General features: G+C 32.1%; 1 protein-coding gene and 1 long non-coding RNA gene across 11 annotated transcripts in view; both read right to left on the bottom strand.

The window, feature by feature from the left end:
* Positions 1–7141: 7141 nt before the first annotated feature.
* The window catches only part of LOC131072628 (protein argonaute 1), a 62067-nt gene continuing 55690 nt past the window's right edge, over positions 7142–13518 (bottom strand). For all 10 annotated transcript variants that reach the window (XM_058008856.2, XM_058008861.2, XM_058008860.2 and 7 more), the window contains 7 exons: positions 9112–9174; positions 8810–8873; positions 8447–8633; positions 8267–8340; positions 7972–8066; positions 7678–7709; positions 7142–7572 (listed from right to left, as the gene is read on the bottom strand). In XM_058008856.2, coding sequence (XP_057864839.2) covers positions 7376–7572; positions 7678–7709; positions 7972–8066; positions 8267–8340; positions 8447–8633; positions 8810–8873; positions 9112–9174 — 712 coding nt within the window. In that variant the 3' untranslated portion in view covers positions 7142–7375. The remainder of the gene's footprint in view (positions 7573–7677; positions 7710–7971; positions 8067–8266; positions 8341–8446; positions 8634–8809; positions 8874–9111; positions 9175–13518) is intronic.
* Positions 11125–12097, bottom strand: LOC131072630 (uncharacterized). Its single transcript, XR_009112733.2, has 2 exons — positions 11666–12097; positions 11125–11524 (listed from the first exon to the last, which is right to left on the bottom strand). It is a non-coding gene; the product is annotated as an uncharacterized LOC131072630 (long non-coding RNA).

Below are 13518 nucleotides of genomic sequence, written 5' to 3'. Positions count from 1 at the left end.
GGTTATGTGTTTAAGGGGGAGAGATTCATGATTTGCTTATCTATGAAGGAGAGTTTGGTTTTCTATTTTAAGATCTTTGACATTATTGTCAAAGGGGGAGAGATGCATGTGAAAAATTATTTTATCTGCTTGATCTTAGGGGGAGTTTGCTGAAGATATTTATTTCTTTGCATTGATTGTTTTTCACATTCATATGTTGCCATCAATACCAAAGGCAGAGATTGTTGGACATTGTTGTTGCTAGGATATGTTGTTGTCATTGATGTCAACATATTCCTACTCTGGTGATTGCAGATTGGTTCATTGTGATAATGGTTTGGTGTATGGAGTATCTTTAATATCATTATATATTTTTATACTGGTGTTGGTGATCCGGGAAGCTTAATTGATCATATCATATGATCTGGTTTTGCAATTTGTTTATCTGATTAGTGCTTTGCAGAGTTCAGTATTTCCACTAGTATATTCCGGTGTGATCAGATCTTGTACTAAGATTTTGGGATATTGTTTAGGATGGTTTTGTGTATCTTCATTTCGTATGGTTCGTGATCTAGTGCTCTGCGAGTTATCTTTCTTTGTGACAATTGTTGTTGTTTGAGTGTTCTTGAGTTACAGACGTTGACAGGTGAAGATTTGATAAGTGGTGTTGGTGCAGTTATTACTAATGATTCTAATGTGTTTGCTGGTGTTTCCTAGTTGTCCTGATGATCCGCATTGATCGTTGTGCGATTTTTTGGTGTTTTTGTTGAATTGGTGATGTTCTTCATGTTATGTGGTCTTCCTGGTGGTGTAGCGTGTTGCGGTTGATCTTGACGTGATTTATGGTGGTGTTGTGTATTTGAGCATTTGATTTAGGTCCATGTTATGTCATGCAAATCATTATATTGGTCTAGTGGTCATTCTTTGTATCGTGTGATGTAATCTTGTAATTGTGAGTTGAGGGTTTAACTGACCTTGTTGTCAAGGTTGATGAATTGTATAAATAGGTGATATTGTCATGTAATTTTGGGTATCAAGGTTGTGTATTTATTATCAAATAATGGTGTATGAGCGAACAAGGATTCATCTTTCAGTGTAGTGCATTGAGGAGATATTGGTGTTGCATAGTAGACAACTGTGCTTAACCGAAACTATCATCTGACATTTGGATATATTATTGCAGTTCATTCCTGTCGAATTGTAGTCTAAATCTACTTGTAAGTCAGTGAGACTTCCTTGAGGATTGTAGCATTTCAGGTCATTATCTTTTGAGCAGTGAGCTCTAGGCAGTGTGCTTGAATGCATGTGCATTCCTCATTGTAATATTTTCACATACTACTACAGAGTATCATCTTATTGTGGGTAGGTTCCCACCGTGGTTTTTCCCTTAACCGGGTTTACCACGTCAAAATCCTTGTGTTGTGTGTTGTGTTATCAATTTTCTTATCTATGTTAATGTTGCAGTTTATCAGATCTGTTTTTGTGGTTAAGTATGTAGATCCAGTGAAAACTAATTCAACCCCCCCCCCTCTCAGTTTTCCTCAATTATTGTTGCTAACATGATGAGCATGATCCTTTTCTTTGTTTGTTGTTTGTGGTGTGAGCCAATGAAAGTTTGGGGCAATAGTTCTAGTGGGTGTTTGTGATTGGTACATTTATTCAACAAGTATCTAATGCAAAAATTGAAGTCGAGGATATCCATGCTTGTGACTATCGCACATACCTCGACCCTGGCGCTATTCCCAGAACAGAGGGTTCACTCCTTGTCTGCTACGTGTTTGTTTCTTGCAATGAGATATCTATACATCTTGGATCCTTATACCTCAATGTACTAAGCTTCATTGTTACATAATAAGGCTCAATGATGATAAAGTGTTGCACTATGAATAATGGCAAAGAAGAGTATCCATCACCATCATTCACTATAATCATCAATCATATCAGTTCATTCCATCAAGATTGACTCGTGTATCATCATTAATCATATCATTTCATTTTTCTCATCTCATCATGTTGATTCTATCTCAAAGATCATTTTCTCACCTAACATATTCTACTATCAATCATTTCATTTCAATTTCTATTCACATCTTTCTAATTATATCTCAAATCATTTCCTCATATCAACTATTCTATCTATCAATCAATTATTCCTCACCTTCATCATATTTCATTATTCATCCAGTTTTGATATATCATTTGTCTTATACAGGATATGTCCTTCCTACAACCAGATATGATCATCTATCATTTGTCTTATACGGGATCTATCCTTCCTGAAACAAGACATTTTGATCATCTTTGTCTTGTACAGGATGTGTCCTTCCTAAAACCGGACTTTATCTTTATCAGATCAATCCTATCAATCAAACCAATCTGATCAATCCCATCAATCCTACCAATCTTATCATTCAGTCAATATTTAAATCATTCTAAACATTTCTTATTTTCAATCAAACACATTCGTGTCATCAAGTTAACCATTCTTCTTTTTTCGACATATCATTCATGTCTTCAATGCACAATCTCTCGAGGGTGCATTATACCCTAATATTACCAAAGCAGATTTTTTTCATTTTCTTTGAAACGTCGCTTCAACATTGTCTCAAAAAGGGGCAAATGTAGATACCTAAAAATGTCTTACTAATCATTGCTATTTATTCGTCTAATTAATTAAGTATTCATTTAATTATTTAATTAAATTAATTATTCTTCTAAACTAACTCAATCATCACATTCAACATTTCTAATTATCGGATTTCTATTCTTTAAATCAATTCATCATTTAACCCCTTTTCAAATATTAATTAAATCTTATTTATTTAATTAATTTTGATTATTTCTCTTAATTAAATAATCTTTATTATTTAATTAATCACATTTCTAACGTTTAAATAATTTTATTTAAATTATTTAATTAAATTCATTCATTAATTCCTCCAAATCCTCAAATTCAAATTTCAAATAATTCCATTTAATTTCATTTCTCCCAAATTAACATTTCACCAAATTTGAATTTCAATTAATTCCATGTGCATTTCAGCGTTCGAAAATCTAAATTCAAATTCAAATCAAATTGAAATTGAATTTCAATTCAATCTCCTACATCACATGTTGAAAATCATAACTGGTTGATCAAATCAGTTAACTCTTCAATCTCCCCTTTTCACTCCAAATCACCTTTTCTGACTGATCAATCAGTCCACTTATCTCTCCAATCCATTCAGTCATCTCCTCAATCTGTCCAATCAACTCGCTAATCTATTCAGTTCACTATCCAATCAATCTAGTTGACGACTTAATCAATTTAGTTAACTACTCAAACAATCTGAGTTAACAAATCAATCAACTCTGTTAACTGATCAATCTAAATCAGTGAACTCCCAATCAGGACTTGAGTTCAAAATCTCTCTCCATCTCTCATGAAAACCTATATAAACAACATCAATTTCTCAAATCAATCTAGATCACACTCTTCAAAACAATTGTTTACTTTATGCAGGAATTTCAATGCAACACCTTAAAGCCACATTCATACACAAATTGGAGAAGAACAATGAAAACAATAATGTGGAATAAGGAGTTTAATTAGCTTAAATCTTCTAATTCTTGCATTTATTTAATTGACTTGTGTTTTAAATCAGCTTGATTAGTTAAGGATATGTGATCATCCTTATTTCCTAATTAACTTAATTTTATGATTTCAAGCATAAAAAAACTAATCATTGCATTTTCTTTTTTCTATTTTACATTTTTTTGATAGTGTAAATTGTGGAAGGATTCAAAAATGTTCTACATACTTTACACATTCATATTCTTTTGAAATTTTAAAAAATATTTAATTTTATTATTAACTAATTATTTTAGTTTGACATCCATTTACCTTGTAATTTGTATACACATCAAAGAAATAATTAACATACGAGTTGCATATTCTTGATCCCATCATCACTCATTCTCAAAGAAAATTAGATTTTGTCCCTAAATCCCCTATTCATTGGGATCATCGCTCATTCCCAAAGAAAATTAGATCTTGATCCCTAAATCCCCTATTCACCTACTTGAATGACATTTTATGTATTAAATTGACCTGAATTCCCATATCAAGCAAATCTTTCCTTTTGCTTTTGTCAAAGGATAAAAAAAAATTCTACATATATATAGGCAATGAGTACGACCTATAACATTTAGAATAGAACCGACTTCAACTTGCTAGAAAAAGAGTTTATCCTTGATAAAAGTAAAAAGGAAAGATTTTGCTTGATATACCAATTTAGGTCAATTTAATACATCCAATGTTGTTAAAGTGAGTGAATAGGGGATTTCTAGGGATCGGGATCTAATATTGCATTTTTTGATACAGTGCTCTACATACTTTACACAAGTTCATATTCTTTTGAAATTTTAAAAAATATTTAATTTAATTAACTATTTATTTAGTTTGACATACATTTACATCAAAGTAATAATTTATATACAAGTTACATGTTCTTGATCCCATCATTACTAATCCCCAAAGAAGATTAGATCTTGATCTCCAAATTCCCTATTCACCTACTTAATGATAAAGAAGATTAGATCTTGATCTCCAAATTCCCTATTCACCTACTTAATGATATTGGATGTATTAACTTGACCCAAGTTACAATCACAAATTTGAACCTTTAACTTCCAAGTTATTTAAATTTCAAATTTGCATTCTATTGATTACCTTCTACGAGTAATTGTGAATAGACCCAACACACTATTGAATGAAATGATATTGGTTTGTATGATATCTTGTATATAGAGATATTCATTCATATTAAAAACATCTATGAATTCTAAAGGACTACTATCAAAAGAAATTCCACAAGTCATTTAAGAGATCATCATAACAACATTATCAAAACTTTACATCAGTATATATCATCCTTGCCTTATTACATATTCCTTATTTTAAAGTTGAATTAATCCAACCAAGGTTCTATTTGAGAACTTGACTCAAAAACACTTTAGAAACCCTCCAAATACGCATGTGAAGAGCACTAATCCTCACTCAAACTTAGATACTAAAAGGTTGAAGTTAGCAAAGTTTAAATAAACTATAGCAATTCATTCTTGTGGGTACTAATCTAGTAATGCATGCCAAATTTGATCTATAACTAAACCAAAGCAAAGTACAATTTGCTTGTCAAGGCACTCATCTAATCAAGTTCTAAATTTGCAATCATATAGCAACTCAATTCCCTACATCTTCAACATCATTTCCCTCTAGAATTCACGAAGTTTATAATTAATTATGCCAACTCATTATTGTGAGTACCAATCTAATCATTGCATGCCAAATTCAATCTACAACTAAATCGAAGCAAAGCTTTGCTTGTTGAGGCAATCATCTTAATCAAGTTTCTAGAATCCACAAAGTTTATAATTAATTATGCCAACTCATTATTGTGAGTACCAATCTAATCATTGCATGCCAAATTCAATCTACAACTAAATCAAAGCAAAGCTTTGCTTGTTGAGGCAATCATCTTAATCAAGTTCTACATTTGCAATTGTACGTCAAATCAGATTCCCTACATCCTAACGCCATTTTCCCCTCTATAACCCACAATCTAACTAAGCATTGCATCGAAATTCATCTGAATTTTGTAACATTTCCAATCTCAACTCCTAAAATCTAAACCTTTTACTATTAAGAGAGAAATCTATTGTCAAACTAAGCATTACATTTAAATTCATATAACTTTATCATTTCCAGTTCCAACTCTTAAAATCTTACTTTATTATGTTTAATCATTTGTACTAGGTACAAAGGATTTCAATCATATTATATTATCATTAAATCTATCAACTTTTCAATTGCATCAAGAAGCATTTTACAATGATAAATAAAACCCCTTAAATTTGATGTCCATTTTTAAAAATCAAATAATTAAATTAAAAAATCTAAATGATGTCATTTAATAATAAATATAATATTAATGATATCAAATTTCCACAATCCATGATTTTAATCAATGCTGAATTTCTGAATTAGATTGTGTTCATTTTTGCATCAATATTTTGGATCACTCCATGGTTCATCACCAAGATGATAGAAAGATGATGATGGATCATAGTGTGATCCAAAACCTTAATGCATTAGCACACAATCTAATCTGAAAATTCAGCATTGATCAGACCTAACATGACCACAACTTTATTAGATTTGAAAATCAAATAAAAGAGTAACAAAAATAATAATATAAAATATATTGAAAGTATTGCTTTTGAACACAGATATGCTGCATTTGTTGTTTTATTGCTATAGACGAATAAATTCTCTCAAAAACAAAAGTTTCAAGTATAGAATTTGATAAAAGATAATTCAATAAATAATTCTAAAATAAATGTCAAAATGATATTAATATAGAAAATAAGATAATTTTTAAATAATAGCACTTACCTTAAAAAAATTTAAATAAAAAATAATTTGTTTTCTTATATTTAAAAATAATAAATAAATAAATGAAAATAAAATATTCATAATTGTAAAGTAATAGAAATATATTTTTTTTAATGAAGTTATATAATAACCACCTCAAAGGTGATCACTATATCGATAATAAAATTGAAATGACGAACCAGCGTACATAAATTTGAACCCTTCATCAGGTAGTATGGGGGAGGGGCCACGCTCAGCAAACATCATTAAGCATTTTATCGTCTAGAAACCATAAACTAGAATCACTAAAGCATGTAATGCCTTGAAAATCGCCCAAAATGCTTTGACCAAATGTGTCATTAAACATTTTTTAGAGTACGAACAAAAACTATTAGGGCATTTTCCTCTCAATAGACTAGTCAGCCAAAAAGCTCCAGTAAAATGCGTCCTATTTGAGAAAAACACATATTTTAGATTTTAATGCTTCTGAAGAAAAAAAAAGTTTACCTTAACAAAGGGCCATATCTAGATTAATTTTAGATGTTCAGGCTTCTGAAGAAAAATAAGTTGACCTTAACAAAGAGACTTATCTAGATTAATTACAAGTTATCGAAATTAAATAATGTAGGCACTAAATGCATGAGCAAATCTACATAACAAAGTTAAGGGCAAGGAAGATGGGAATGTTGAAATATTAAAAGCTAAATATGGAAAATAATTATAAATAAAGAGGCATGTCTTCAATTATAATTTAACGTAGAAAAGCCAACATATCGATTTTCTATTGCAATGCAGAGAGGAATACAGCAGGAAAACATATTAAAGCTTGAGAAATAATTACAGGATATCAGCATGCTCGTCCTGCAAAAAATGCAAATACAAAAAACCTTTGGAACCAAAATTTTCTGCCTCACTTTTTAGAGTTTTCTATCGTCCTGTCACAATGTAACATTTGGAACCAAAAAAGATAAGCCGGGCCGAACATTATATGAAAAACATTGAATTCTTGATGCGATCGTGAATAGGAGGCAATGGCCTTACAAGAGGCCCCCCAAAAGCTTGACTTCCGGCACTTCCCGACATGCTTCCACCCCGAAAAGACCCACTCTCTGAAAGGTTTTCTGAATCAATCCACACACGAGCTCGCTTTGCAGCTAAGTGCGCATAGTAGCATGCAGGCACTGCCACAGAAAAAAATCTAGTAAGCATTTCAAACAATATATATTTGCAGAAAACAGAAACAGTCGAGAAATATAGTGCATATGGTCAGGGATGAGAGCATAAACCTATTGAAACCGACCGAGTGCACTTAACATATCTGAAACAGAGCCATGAACAAAATAATATTAACGGTTAACTAATGTAACATACACAAATCGGAACCAGAAGCTTGTTAAAAAACATTTCAGAAATTAAAACAGTTCCACAAAATAGTTAATATACTTTCAAACAATTTTTTTAAAAGATTGCAGTTGCAGAAACAAAGAAAACAGATGATACTTATGTTTAATCATAGGGCATTGCAACCCATCAATGCATTGATAATTAAACTAACATTAAAAAATCCACACTCCACTCACGTGAAACAAAGGTCGTTGGTCAATTTTTGAATTGCATCAGGTGAAAAGCCATTTTCATCCTTGAGTACATTGTAGTGAGCTGGCTTACTGGTGCCCTGCACGTTGGTCACAAGCATATTACAAATTCAGATAGAGAGGAAACATTGACATGATTACTGCAAATAACAAAATAAAAATATTAACATAATTTGAATAAGTTAAAATACTTGGCAGTAAAGATCAAATTAGAAGGGTACCTTTCTATGTATAAAGATTTCAATCAAAGTTCAACTTGTTATGTTCAAAGACGACATACCTTAATTCCCGCATGACTGCATAGATAGAAGTCAAAAAGTTTTGGTTGGCATATTACATCGTCTACAACAGTTCCTGTAGTTGTCAATACAAAATTAAAGAATCAGCTCGCATAATTGTTGCACTCATAAAATCTGTATCACTAAACCTCGTTGCAAAGCTCTAGAATAATATCTTTTACCAGGCGGAATATTTCCATTTCTCAGAATTGGGGGCTTTTCAGTAGTTGGAAAAAAACGTGTGTGATGGCGTTTCTGGACCACTATAAATGTAACCAATGGTGATTTGCCTAGTCTAGGCTTTTTCGATGATGGCCCTTCATCATCTCCTGTTTCAGGTTGTTCGGCCCACCCCAGAGCTTCAAAAGCCTGAACAAACACATATGAAGAGATTTCTTCAGTTAATATTTTGTATAATTTATAAGGGAGCAAAGTAAATTGACTATAGTAAAATAGCTTTGATTAAATGCCCCAATTTGGTATGCTTACGTACATGTCTAATCTATCCGACAGTGAACATTTACAACATGATTATGAAAACAAACCTTTTTCAAGGCTCCCAATTCATTGTTCAAAACCATCTCAAACTGACCATCACTGACGCCGTCCCTGACTTGGAAAAAACACATTAAGATCAAATAAAGAAAATAATAATCAAACTACAGTACAGAAAAATATTTATCTGCTTGTTCCACAATCAGTAATATGACTTCAGAAAGAAATAGCCCATAATTATTGAGAATTCAATTAAAACACCTACATTTTTTTCACCTTGGACACATGTAAAAGTACCAGCATATCATTCTACATTATAATTTCCAAAGTTAGACAGCTATGTATTTCTGACCTGTAATAAAGAATACGCTCCGGCTTCCTGTTGACCCGCTCTTGAAATAAGGCTAACAACTCCCTTCAATGGAAAATGAAAAAGGATGCAAAATAAATTATTTGGTTTGAAATAATTTGAGAAAAAACTCCAAAGATTAAACCATAAAGGCAAAACAGTTGGCAAGAAAAATCGACATTCAGACATCATTAATATCCACAATATCAGAAATAAAGAGTGGTGGTTATTTCGTTTGGCCATGCTTTGTTTTTGTTGCTTGCATTAGCTGTAGACACCTTCACTATCCACAAAATCAATAAAGAACAGCGGTGATTATTTTGTTTGGTCATATTCTGTTTTTGTTGCTTGCGTTAGCTGTAGACACAACCAGTAAGTTCCAAGTTTTATGTACTCCAAGTTTTTAGATTAATTAATCTCTACAAAATTTACTGGATCCTAAAAATTGTCTCTTCCAGGTCAGTTTGGAAAGCATTAACATATACAGGAATTAAACATTGCACACAAATACATCTAGTATATGCAAAGAAAAATTAATTGTGTTAAGATGCCTACAATTTCGAACCTATGAAAAAATAAATATGATAAAAGCTTAACATTGATGCTTGGCTAGTGCCAATAAATCATGACTGACTAACTCTGCGCTGCATCATAAAATTGTATGCAAATAAAAAGTATATGGAACATATGGAAGTACAACATAGTATCCTGGTTGCATAATGCCAGACCTAAAATCCTAACAATATATGACAATACTAGTGCAGCTTATTTATCACAACATTTCAAATCAAATAATGATAAATACCAACAGTCAACGGTACCCTTCAAAATCTTAACATTGGACCACTCTGCTGAAACTCCAGAAAGGACAACACTCATGATTTGTTGCCAAGTTTTATTTAACAGAATACAGATATGGACTCTCACTGAAGCATCTCCAGATAGATAATTCTCAAGATAGGGACCAACTCTCTGAAAAAGACGAACATTCTCAAAATAAATGCCACTTTCATGCAATTGCAAATTAGTAAATCGAATGATAACTTACCAAATAATTTGTGAGTTTTAATCTAACAACAGAAGAAAGATAGCCTCTCACTAAGGCAGAATAAGATACAAATTCACAAAATATCTGCGTTACTCTGTACTTAAAATTAGCCCAACATATTGTGAAAATGCAGTTCAGGTTTAGTACAGGTCCAAGACAGCTCTAGTTTCACCCATGGTCCAACCTGGGTACATCAAGTCTCCTATGGGTTTGTTGCTTTTAAAGCCACTAAGGTTTCAACATTAAAAATCAATTATCTTAATCTAAATCACCAAGAGAATCTGCTGCCACCATATAAATCAGCTACTTCGTGAAACAGTGGAAAGAGGGTGCCAATGACGAGTCCCCACAGGGCATCTATGCATCCAAAAGCAAACTCATTGCCAAACTGCAAGCTCACAAGAGACTGTCAGAAACCAACAATTCGTCCACCCCTGACTGATCGTTGGTTAATGTTTTATGCTTAGGATCACTGGAATGATGCAAAAAACCCAAAAAAAAATCCATCCCCATAGTTGGAATGTCGAACCCAATGGCTTCCATTCTAAGCTGTTGATCTTCATGTATATCATATTTGGACAAATTTTCCTAATGAATTTGGGAGCCAATGAATTTCCATATTGTATTTGGGTAAATTCTGGTCTTCATTAATATTTATATATATTAAGCTTGCACAATTTCTTCTATCCGAACAATATTATTGTTGATATTGAGACCAACAAATTAAGTGTATAATATTTATAATTTTATTCAACACATAATTTAGTTAAGTTTTGAGAATCTACCATGCATATTGATGTTCATTATTTTGTGTCAATCACTATATATTTTTTGATAACTATTTTTTGCCAATATAGAGAGAGAGGAAGAGAGAGTAATTACCAAAAATATATATAAACCAAGATCCAATTCTTGTTCGATGCTTGGTTCAAATTCATTGGTTGAATTCATGGATATAGACAAATTCGTTATTAAAGACACAATATTAAAAAATATAATGTTAAATAATAAATTCAACAATCGAGTTTCAAAGTCATGTCTTCAAAAACATCATCATTGACGTTACAAGATATACAAAGATTTGAAGAAACACGAGTGTCACCACCACTCACACTAAAAGTGTGCTCTATCTAGCTCCTCAAATTCCATATGTTGGAAAGTGGAAACTTTCAAGTTAATATGATATGGCTCTATATCCCACAAGCTCATGTCCCCTTCCTTGTAGCCATGTTAACTGTGTAAAGGCAATGCAAGTTAGAAGCATGTACACTAAGTACTCTTTATTCTTTTAGTGCAAACTGTTGCTATCCACTAAGTGGATGGAAGAATATGCGCTTTAATTCTGCTCAGCTGCAAACAAACTTGAAACTTTTGAGACAATGTGTTAGATAGTACCACCACCTAGAGCATACAAAAAAATCAATGAAATCCACATTAAGAGTCTACAAAATGTTGCCTTGTACCCTTGATGCAATCTTCAATGGCACAAAAAGAATCTCAACATTATACCATTTTGGACTCAATGCGAAGACGGATGTAGTAAGGTGTTTGTTACGTTCCATCTCTCTTCAATAATTTTGTACTTGTTTGAAGAAAGTTTCTTCGAGATCTTACTCTCATTTATGATGGTCTTCATCTTCTGAACCACTGAGTTGTTGCCTGATGGAAATATTGTCACTGATGTCAAATGAATCTGGTGATTCATAGAGATTGATGAATATATTATTATGGAGATCGATGAACATATCGAACTACTATGCTTACATCATGCCTCATCTCATACAGTGAAAGCGTAAGTTAAATGATCAATATAGTCTAAGTCTGATCATATGTATGCTTTACAGTCCGATTATTTTCAGTAAATGATACAGCAGTGATTAATTTTCCAAGAAGATGAATACTAATAATTAATAGCATTCAAGTTGATTAAAAACAAAAATGTGTTGATCAAGATCAATAAGACAATCTAACTTATGATCTAACAAAAATGTGTTTTTATGATCTCCTATGCTAAATCTGTATGTTAAAGAAAAATAAAAGGACAATGATCTCATTATTATATAAATACAGTGATAGAAAAGATGCAGCGATCTGTTTACAATATGTTTGACTTCAGCAAACGTTGCCCAGTTCAAGGAGGTTCGGATAGAGCTGAAACAAGTTTTATTTGTAAAGACAAACAAACGTGCATTGATCAACATTAAAGAAAACGGTTCATGCTTAAAAAATAAAGCATTACTATGGTGTTTTTATTTTATAATAAACAGATTTATGTGCGAAGACTCATTAACCAAGAGTTGCGTTTTACTTTGAAATAATACAATTTGTTTATTAAAACAAATATACAATACCAGAAGACACGTATTTTTGAAAGAGAGATACATTCTATGAAAAAAATTGAAAGATATAAAAATGGGATGTAATTTGTGGTGTGATGTTGAAGAATGTGTGGAGTATAATAAATCTGAAATTATTTCAGACTGAAAATATTGGAAAGAAATTATGCTGATATAGAAGACAAGATCTTGCAGAGATAAAGGAGAATACTTGTATGAAAGAGAAGGCAGAATTTGTGAAGATAGAACGTATATGTTAAGGAAGGTTCTAGATAAATTCTTGAGGCATATATGTGGCAACATGCTGTGATGACTATATCAGTTTAGAGGCAGTATTATTTGCTCATTCTAAAGTGAAAATTGTGACCAGTTTGGTGACTGATTTTAGATCAGACTATAGCAGAATTATGTATTGAAGTTGATGCCTCAACTTTGTGAAATTGGAGCTTCATTTGAAGGGGTCCGTGCCTCTTATAATTTTGTGCTTATGAAGTGGTAAAGTTGGTGCCTCTTGTAAGTTGGTGCTTACGAAGTGGAGGAATTGGTGCTTCCCGTGGGTTGGTGCTCACAAATCAGACTAGGGGTTGGTACCTCTACAAACATTGAAAAAGAAATTTATTGGCATTTACCGTGGTTTTCTCCCTTTTTGGGTTTCCACGAGAAAATGTGTGTTTATTGTGTTACTTGCAATGTGTATGGATTATTTAAGTAGCAGCATAGTTTTCAAATCATTCTAAGAGTAAAAATTTATTAATATATCGATTCACTCTAACCCCCCCACACCCCCGCCTCTCAGTATATTCTTGTGCTCTTCATTGCCGTCATATATCTATCCCAAGCAAGGCTTATCCATGTTTATTTAATGGATTATACTCAAAACAACTTCCTAAAACTAAGTAAATATTCCACTTATTCCCATCATCATCTACAATCATCTATATAATCTCTTCAATCTCCACATACATCTTTGTAATCCAATAATATGTTGGCAATCTTTTGTAACATAAGATTTAGAGAGTGGACAAG

Source organism: Cryptomeria japonica, chromosome 10 (genome assembly GCF_030272615.1).
Source record: "Cryptomeria japonica chromosome 10, Sugi_1.0, whole genome shotgun sequence".
NCBI lineage: Eukaryota > Viridiplantae > Streptophyta > Pinopsida > Cupressales > Cupressaceae > Cryptomeria > Cryptomeria japonica.
This window is presented reverse-complemented; position numbering and strand designations above follow the sequence as displayed.